The sequence below is a fragment of the Psammomys obesus genome, unplaced genomic scaffold (assembly GCF_907164565.1).
Source record: "Psammomys obesus unplaced genomic scaffold, mPsaObe1.curated_primary_1811, whole genome shotgun sequence".
NCBI lineage: Eukaryota > Metazoa > Chordata > Mammalia > Rodentia > Muridae > Psammomys > Psammomys obesus.
In genome coordinates, this window is record NW_026593286.1 from 5323102 (window position 1) to 5332639 (window position 9538).

The window sequence follows — 9538 nt, forward strand, 5'->3', positions numbered from 1 at the left end:
CCCCCCCCCCCCCCCCCCCCCGCTTCATGACACTGTTTTGGGACCCTTAAGTGAAGAGCTGAATTCCAGGAGGTTATCAGAGCCACCTAAGGTTATATAATCAGGCCAGGTCCCTTACTTTCTCTAGGGGGGCTACGAGAAAGCTGCAGCCCCTTGACTTCACCCGGCCTTTCATTTGATGACATCCTGAGGGCAGCCAATGACGCCTCCAAGAGCCTAAAGAAGCATTGAGCATCTTGCAGTGTGACTTTTTTTTTTTTTTTTTAATTCAGGTAATCCATCCAAAATAGCTTCCAGGAATTTGGACAAAACAGTCCCAGGAGACAGAGGTATAGTGGTACACAGGGGTACCAGTTAAATGCTCAGGGCTGATATTCTAGAAAGATTTTTTTTCCTCTCTCTCCATAGGCTACAGAAGAGGAGTCTGAGGCCCCAGAGGACAAGGGGGCCTGCCTCCTTGTCCTTGAAAATGAACTCCTTGACAAAGGCCTGGTGGCACAAGCCTAGAATCCCTCACTAGGGAGCTAGAGGTAGGAGGATCAGGAGTTCAAGACCAGCTTCAGCTACACAAGGAGTTTGAGGCCAGCCTGGGCTACAGGTCTCAAATCAAAAACAACAAAAAAATAATATGAAATTAGAAAGAAAACAGCCTCCTTGGCCACAAAGCCAGTCTGTGGTCCTGCTGGGAAGGGAAATACCAGAGGACTGACACTTAGCATGCTAGAGACAGAGCAGTAGAGAGACCCAGGGTCTGGAAAGGTCTAAGGAGCTGAAGCAAGCAAGTCTAGCAAACAAATGGATGAGGAGACAAGGAAATGGCATAGCCGAACCCACAAAGCCAGTGCAGGAGCCCAGGCAAGAGCGTGGGGGAGATGTAGCTAGGTGCTGGCGATGGGAGGCTGGTGCAGAGGTGGGCGCACGGTGTCCCTTAACACAAATACAAAGGAGTGGCTGTGGCGGTGTCAAAACGAGAGACACCAGTCTGATAGCGCTAGTGTGAGTTCTACCAACACCGCGTGCCCCTCGTGTCACCTCAGTGACAGTCTGGAGAAACCGGCTAAACCACTTCCAGGATTCTGGTGGAATCTGAATCTTCCGTGGAAACTGTGCTAATTGCTTTGTCCTTCGAGAGTTTCTGCATCACTGTTTCAGCGTCGGCGCCTAGCCAAAACTTGGAGGAAGTGACAGCTAGCACGTGGCATGGCCACCAAGAAAGCCATTAAGGCCAGCGTAGCGGTGATAGGTGTGTACTGTATGTGGCCCTGCCCAGCCGCCCCTAACCCTCCCACCGCCACCTTCAGGAGGTCTCCAAACATGAACAGCCTCCCCTTGCACCCCACAGGCCTCCCTTAGGAGACACCCCACCTCATGGCACCACGCCTGGGCTTCACACACAGCGGCCCTTTGGTTGTGGATCTCAGGCCCGTCCAGAGGTGTCCTTTGCTCTAATCAGCCTCATCTCACTGATGAACAGAGGCTCAACTACTCTGAGGTATGACTATGGCCTCTTTCTGGGCCTTGCCCTTGGCATCTTCCCAAACTTGTGCCCTGTATTTGGCACGACCCTGCCAAATCTCTTTAAGGATAAAGTGGGAGAGAGGGAAGTCGGCACCGGAGAGATGGCTTAGCACTTAAGAGCTGGCACTGCTCTCGAAGAAGACCTGAGCTCAGTTCGCAGTGCCCACATCAGGCAGCTCACACTTCTGCTCCAGGGAGCCCGAAGCTTTTCTGGCCTCTTCAGGCACAGCACACACAATGGCACGTGTATGTACCCACATACAAGGAAATAAACACTTAAAAAATAAGTGAAAAAGGAGACTGCTTTCCTTTGGAAACGTAGATAATTCACTGTCCTTTTGGGGACATATTCTGAAAGGCACAGAGAGGCTGAAAAGTCTCAGAGGCTCAGAGGCACGTGCCTGTTTTGTCCATGCCTCTGTTTTCTACAGGGAAGGGCTGTTATGAGAGAATGTCCTGGGCTCTTCAGATATTATCCCAGAAGAGACAACCGGGTCATGAAAGGAGCTATGAGAACAGATTCAAGTTCAACCTGATGAAAAGAAAAGTCTGGGGTCTGGGTCAGTGGCTTGGCAGATGCAGGTGTGTCCTACATGAGACACAGGTACAGGGTCTGGCCTGACTTCAGGTGCTAGGCACCTCCCCAGGGCTTAGGTTCTTCCTAGCCTTGTCTTCCCGCATGGCACTCACCTCTCCATGGGCAAAGGCTGCCTCAAGAGCGACGTGAGGATCGTCTCCTGGTGGTAGTGCGCCAGCAGGAGGATGCCCTCGATGAGGTGCCGCCTGACCTCTGGGTGGTCCACCACTGGCAGGTGAACCAGGATGGCCCCCAGTATCTCAGCCACCTGTGGAGGGGGACAGGCATCCTCTTGTTGAGCAGGACTGGGGTGGGGGTGGGGATTTGGGACTGGTGCTGCTTATTTTTAATTGTCAACCCAACTTAGAATCTCCTGGAAAGAGAATATTAGTAAGGAATTATCTAGGTCAGGTTGGCCTGTGGGCAGATCTATGGGGGCTGTTTTAATTATTGAGCAGGGAAGACCCAGCCCACCGTGGCCATCAGCATTCCCTAGGCTGTGCCTTGAACTACAGAAGAGTGAGGAAAGCAGGACGCAAACAAGCAAGCAGGGATGGGCATGTTGCTTTTTGCTCTTAACTGTGGATACGATGTCACCAGCTGCTTGACTTTCCCTTAGTGATGGGCGATAACCTGAAATTGTACACCAGTTCGACCATTGTCTTTCCTAAGTTGTGTTTGGTTAGTGTGTTTTATCACAGCAATAGAAATGACACTACAGGGGCCCTATAGGACACCCCTCCTTCTGGGAGCATGGTGGGTGGGTTAGCACCCTCCGTCAAAGCCTTATCCAGAAGCCCTATGGGTCTCTACCTCCTATATGTTCATTGCATCTACAGTGGGGCAAGTGTGTGCTCTATTGAAAAGAGCCCTTTAGCACCCCTGGTTTGGGTAGAGGCAGTCAATCTCAGTGTGTGCCCCAGCACCAATCCCAAGCAGCCCCTGCTGGCCTTGGCTACCTTGTCCTCCAGCTCCTTGACCCTCATCTGGAGGAAGATGCCTATCCAGGTGACAGCAGCCCTATCATGCTGAAGATCCATGGCCCCAATGTTCTCACAGAGCTTCTGGATGAGGGAGACAACCTCATCACAGTTGAACTCCGGGCAGACCACCTAGGACCAGAGCAAGAAGAAATTCCAGGCTCCCTCCACTGCCCCGTGCCAAGGCTAAGCGACCCAGGTGTAGTTCCCCAAGGCTTCAAGGCATACCCAGCCTCTTCCACTTCTCCCTCATCACTGCCTCTCACTCTACCTGTATCTCACATAAGACGTTCCCTTCTTCACAGCACTCTCTGGCCTCAGGCTGCAGCTATACAACCCCCATGGGCACCGGGGAAACACTGCCTCTGCCTCCTAGGCCTAATTGACTTTATGTCTTGTACTTTTGAAAGTCAAGGTCTGTTTTCATGGTTTTGGGCATTTCTAGTCATCAGTGTACCACTAAGTAGCTCAGGAACTAATGCCAGAGTGGTGGTTTGGATAAGAATGGCCCCCACAGGCTCATATATTTGAATTCTTAGTCACCAGGGAGTAGAACTCTTTAATAGGATTAGATCAATTAGGAGGTGTGGTCTTGTTGGAGAAAGTGTGTCAATGGGGGTGGCCTTTAACGTTTCAAAAGTCCATGCTAGGTCCAGGCTTTCTCTGCCTGTGGATCAGGATTTTGCTCTCAGCTACTTCTCCAGCACCCACACCTGCCTGCTTGCTGCATGCTCCCTGCCTCTACACTCCTGCCATGATGATAATGGACTAAGCCTCTAAAACAGTAAGCAAGCTCCCAATTAAATGTTTTCTTTTATAAGAGTTACCTTCATCGTGATGTCTCTTCACAGGAATAGAATAGTGACTAGGACAGCCAGTGTTTGGAGCCCAACTGGACCCTTTCCACAGCTCTCCTCCCTCACTAGAGACTTGGAGTTGTCAGCCAGGGAATGTCAGATATCTACCCTTTACATCCAGCTACTACAAGCCATTTCAATACAGACACATCCGGTGTAGCAAAGGCTGCTGAGGAGCGATCCCTGGGGTGACAATATTGGCTATCGAGCCAGCAGAGGAGGGTGAGGCACCCCTAGAGCAGCCCGGTGTCACCTTGGCGATTCTGGAGGAAGCGCTGGAAATCTTGTCCATATCTGTGCCCTGGAGGTCCTCCTTACACTTCTCCAGTTCCTGCTCCTTGGAAGCTCCCCATAAAGAGCACGTCTGGCTTACTGTTGGGAATGGAGTCACACACGATAAGCAGGAGAGAGTGAGTGGGCTGAGCTGCCCTCCAGCATCTACCTATCCCTTTCCTTCCAGCCTCCATTCACTGTTCCTTCAATGGGCTTCTGCACATAGCAGCTCCACACACAGCTCATGTGTCCACTGTTGCTACAGCTCCGTTCTATCCAGTTCTGCTGCCCCCTTGGAATCTGAAAGCTGAGTACGTCCAACACTGTGCCCTCAGTGGGCCCATCGCACCCAGTGAGCCTCTTCTTCTGAAAACCTCTTCTTCTGTTACCCTCTTGGTGAGCTCTCTCCCCTCTGTTATGTTGACCATAGGCATGTCTTCATGTCTGCCTGTATATGGGTCGTACCTTCCTCTGGGGCAGGCCTGCACCAGTACCCTAAGATTAGCCCTCATCCCAAAGTATTGCTCATGTCTGGTCTACTCCCTACCATGAAGATCTAGTAGGCTGGATAGGACATTAGTTGAGGCCAAGCGAGTTTTTCTGTGGACATCACAGGTGCATGGAGCGATGAGACCAACAAGTATGCCAAACTGCCCCAGCTTCAGCGGGATCTGAGAGACAAGAGACATCGGGCTCAGACCACTGCACTCAAATACACAGCCAGGGCTGCCCAGGAACAGCATACAGAGCAACTATAGTATGTGCGTCCTGGCCACTATGTGCCTTCCGTTCATGCACACATCTCCTCAGCCAGATAGCTGGGCTCTTTAGAGGTCAATCAACCAATAGCAGAGAAATCCTGGCTCAGGACTTACTTCCGGTTAGCTCTGTTCTGCACTGTTCTGGACTTCCAAACTTCTGCATATTCTTACAACTGAACTCCAGGTTCTGGTGTGAAACCCACTCACCATATGAATGACATGGGCAGGGGCTTCAGCAGTCCCTCATGTTCCCAGTTCAGCTAACAGCACCACCTCCTCTCTCAGAGATTGTGATCAAACCTGGACGGTAGACGCTAGGTGACATACTGTGTGTACCATGTGACCTTGAGCTTTCTTTAGCATAGGGCTCAACTCTTTCATTAGGGCAAGCCTCCCTCCCCACCTCCATCCAGGTGTTTCTGTGGCTTACCACACACCGCCTCAAGACCTGAGGCCAGCCCTACCCTCTAGCTCTTGCAAACCACTATCCTGTCCACAGCCATTTCTAAGAATATGACAGCCAGAGCTCGGAGGCAACACAGGTAGAAGAGAGACCTTGTGGTGTCGGTGCTGACTGATCAATAAAGTATGCCTTTGCTTTCAACTTCTCGGTACTGGTAACACTTGTTAAGCCTGCCTTATGGTTGTCGTGACTTATTTTATTATTCCAGGTAACTGCTATTTTTCCTGTGTGGTATTCAGAGTTGTATACACTACTGCACGAGCCTCAGGCACCGTGCAGCCTAGATCCATGGCACACTATGATTCCATCCTCTCCTTTCTCACCCACCCCAAAGCCCAGGCTGGCACATTGCTGCCTCTTCCCAAGGGACTTCCAGGGCGGAGCTTGAGCTGAGAGGTGTTCCCTCCTCTGGAGCAGCAGGAAGGGGGAGAGGTGCACCCAGACTCACACAGACACCAATGCTTTGAACGTAGATCTGCATGAGATGGAGATGGAGGGTCATGGCTTTCTCCCGTTCCCATTCTTTCTCTGACAAAATCCACTTCTCCAGGAGCTATGTATAAAGCCCAGAACACAGAAACAGCGTTAGCATCCTGGGGACAGCCAGCTCCACCAGGGCCAGATTTCACCTCATGGTCCCTCTCACTCAGAATTTGACTTTTAATGCTCTGGCATGGTTTGAGACACCTTTCCAGACTCTGTCATGAAGGGAGTGAGACTGTGGCCAGTGGGAGGTCTCCAGTATCCTCACAAGAATAGTACTTGAAAGTGTTGCTTATAACCCCAAACACAGACCAACTGTCAGGTCAGGTTTGCTGACAAGACATTTTAATGTCAAAGTTTTTTTTTTTAGTGCAATGAACATTGCTGTGATGGCTTATATATGAAATCACACACACACACACACACACACACACACACACACACACACACACACAGCTATGTGTTAAAGCCTGGCTCCCAGCCTGTGGTGCTGCTGAGAGGTGATGGGATCTTTAGGAAGTGGGCTCAGTGAAGGGAAGTGAGGTCAACTGTGATGTGTCCTTGCAGGGGATATTGGGATTCTTTCCTCCACACATCAGCCATGAGGTGAACAGACTTCTTCTACCTTGCCCTTCTGTCATGTTGTCTTATCTTGTCACAAGCCCAAAGCAACGAAACCATACAACCATGGACTAAGATTTTTGAAAGCACAAGCCACAGTCCAGTTCTCAGGTCACTCTCCAGGAAGGGTGGTGGCCACCGTGGGCTCTGGACCCCTCTACCAGTAACTCACATGCACAGTCTCCTGCAGCCCCTTGGGGTCCAGCTGCCTTTGCATGAGGCCTTCCATCAGCTGCTTCAGGGAATTCAGTGCATTTGCATACAGGCTCTGAGAGAAATAGAAAAGGGCAGAGGGAGAGATGAAAGACACAGCCACTTACCAGGACTCTGCAGCTGTGTCTGTGCTTAGATTGGGAGATAAGATGCATCAAAGTGGGGCTATGGAAATGCATCATCACTCATGGGAGGAAGACAAAATGGTTTGTGAATCTTCTACACGTGTTCCCATCCCCCGTATCCAGGGACCTTTGAAATTAGTTGCTGAAGATACTGAGGTCTCTATCAGACTGGGTCCCTGAAAGCTGCAGGATGTATCTTCATGCATGTACACCTCACTGACTACTGGGCTCACCATGGATGAGAAATAAACTTGAATCTGTGTTAAACCACTGAGGTTCAGGGTTTACCCGTTATAGCAGCTAGTGTTAGCTCATACTTACTAAAAGAGCTGCTCCAAATTGCTTCATTGTAGGTCGTTTGAGAAAGTGGAGCCTGTCTATGCCAGTGTAAACTTCCAGGTTCTGACCCCCCAAAAATAAGGAGGCCTCCCTGAGGAACCTACCTTAACAGACTCGTTGTCTTCCCCCGGAGGTTGGAGAGAAATAACAGTGTGTATGCTGATATCCATAAGCTCGATGCTTTCCTCTGAAGAGTAGAAAGGCTTCAGTGTGCTGAGGAAAGAAATGTTAGCAGCAGCAGGAGTGGTCACTAGGAGCTAAGCCCATTCTGTCCACTGCCTACTTTGGGCAAGAGAGGCATGTCACAGAATGAGAGAAGAACACAGGGCCTTGGCTGGGGCCCTGACTAGGAACATGACATGCTTCCCTGACTAGAAACCCTGTTCTGCCTGACCACCAGCATTCAGTACTATATCTGTGATGGAAGCAGAATTTGAGGACGCAAATTTTCTTTCACTTCCTATTGCCTGCTCTGAGCCCAGGAATCTCCTTTCTCCCAGATCACTACCATAACATTGGCCCTCCCAGCCTGGTCCTGGTCTAGTATCATAAGTGGAACACAGCAGCAGCAGGAAAAGCTTGGAGATGGTTATCAATGTAAACTCTAAGACCCCATCTAGAGAGAAGATACTGAATCAAAGCCCACAACAATGCCAGTCACCACCTTATGCCAGGAGAAGTGCCCAACTTGAGAACTTTCTGAGGAGTCTGAAGAGGGATGGACCCCACCTACTGGACTAGTTTATTGTCTTCAGGAGTTACTGCCCAACACCACTGCTATCGAGATGGAAAGAGGAAGTAGAAGGCCCGATGGAGCACCGAGGGGTTGCTTTGTCCCATCACCAGGAGGCAGTAGGAGCTCTGACAGGCCCTGCCCCAGCTCACCTCAGCTGTGAGAGAGCATCCATCGCCATTGACCTCACTGGAGAAACCAAGTGGTCAGGTGGTTCTGCTTTGATGATCGCCTGTGCAGCACAAGAAGAGTTGTGAACTGTTGGTCACAAAGAGGGTAAGGAGCAGAAACATGATCTGGTGCCAGGATAAGGAGGCCCTGGGCCTTTGTAAAGAGCTTGGAGTCCACATGCCTATTTTCTTTAAGGCTCATTTGGCAGCAAAGCACAGGGGAAGGAGGAACACACACAGGGCCCCTAATGACTCGATGTTTGTCCTTGGCCACATAATGCACTTTCCCAGGCCAAGTTCTTTTGTCCTATACAAGACTTGATGCTTATTTAACAGCTTGTGCCAGACTTTTGTAAAGTGACCTGGAAAAGGAGCCAATGCGCACCCATTTTCCTGTTTCTCCTCCATCTATCTCACTTTCCCCAAGGGCTGTTTCTGGTACAGTATAGGTGGTCAACCTGTAGACCTCATCCTTTGTCAGCCATGAGATAGTGGAGACGTTTGGGGACCGGGAGTTAGCTGATGCCTGGGTTCCATCAGCCTGTAGACAGTTGACTTTTTCTAAACTTCACTGAAGTTCTGTGCAAATGATACTCTAAGCCCTGCTTCTAAAAGACCTCTGTCTGCTAAGCCTCTTCCTGTGGAAATGCCCTGAGACTGTGTCTCTCACATCTCCCTCCCACCCATCCCCCGTGGGCCTTGTCTGATGGCCTCTGATCCCAATCTCTTCTGAGCACCATTGGAAACCAGTCAGATGAGGTCCCACCCTGGTTTTCACACTCTTTTGTGACGTAAACCCTCCGTGATATACCGAAGTTGTTCTCTGAGCCTCTGGTTCATCAATTTGAATCCAGAGTGGGGCAGGAAGGCTTTGCAGCCCCGATAGGTATCTCACAGATACCCGCAAAGAACTTCAACCAGCATGAGATCAGAGGGCTAGACCCAAGGCCACCCAGGACTGGGGAGGCCTGCCCCACTCACAACTATGAGGCCCGTAAGAGCAGACTTGTGAGCAAACTGGAAGTCTTCCAGATCATTGATGCTTTTGATGGCGTTGGTGACCTGCACAACACTCTTCATGAAGGCCATTTTGAGGCTGATGTCCTATGCCCAGAGGAAGGTTATGAGAGAGAAGCTGTTTGCACAAGAGCCCCAAGCCATGCCCCTCATCCACTCTCCACCCGGCATCATCTTTCCCATCCTCTGAAGAAGCCGCCACGTCAGGGGTGCTCCCTGTGATAGGCCCCCTCACTTGGCTGATTGTCAACCAACCACAGTGAGCTGGGTTTTGGAAATGGCCACAGTGGTTGTTTTTTATGTTCTGTCTATCTTTTCATGCATGGTTCATGTTCCATGTGCCTGTATACTCATGGTACACGTGTGTGTGTGTGTGTGTGTGTGTGTGTGTGTGTGTGTGTGTGTGTG

At 50.5% G+C, this 9538-nt stretch overlaps 1 protein-coding gene across 1 annotated transcript in view; it reads right to left on the reverse strand.

Moving 5' to 3' along the window:
* Mroh2a (maestro heat like repeat family member 2A) overlaps nucleotides 1-9538 on the reverse strand; it is a 33736-nt gene that overhangs the window by 6468 nt on the left and 17730 nt on the right. Inside the window, exons 22-30 of the mRNA XM_055616471.1 lie at nucleotides 9095-9217; nucleotides 8096-8175; nucleotides 7315-7423; nucleotides 6706-6801; nucleotides 5878-5982; nucleotides 4753-4876; nucleotides 4186-4304; nucleotides 3055-3207; nucleotides 2209-2363 (exon numbers count right to left, since the gene is read on the reverse strand). Coding sequence (XP_055472446.1) covers nucleotides 2209-2363; nucleotides 3055-3207; nucleotides 4186-4304; nucleotides 4753-4876; nucleotides 5878-5982; nucleotides 6706-6801; nucleotides 7315-7423; nucleotides 8096-8175; nucleotides 9095-9217 — 1064 coding nt within the window. The remainder of the gene's footprint in view (nucleotides 1-2208; nucleotides 2364-3054; nucleotides 3208-4185; nucleotides 4305-4752; nucleotides 4877-5877; nucleotides 5983-6705; nucleotides 6802-7314; nucleotides 7424-8095; nucleotides 8176-9094; nucleotides 9218-9538) is intronic.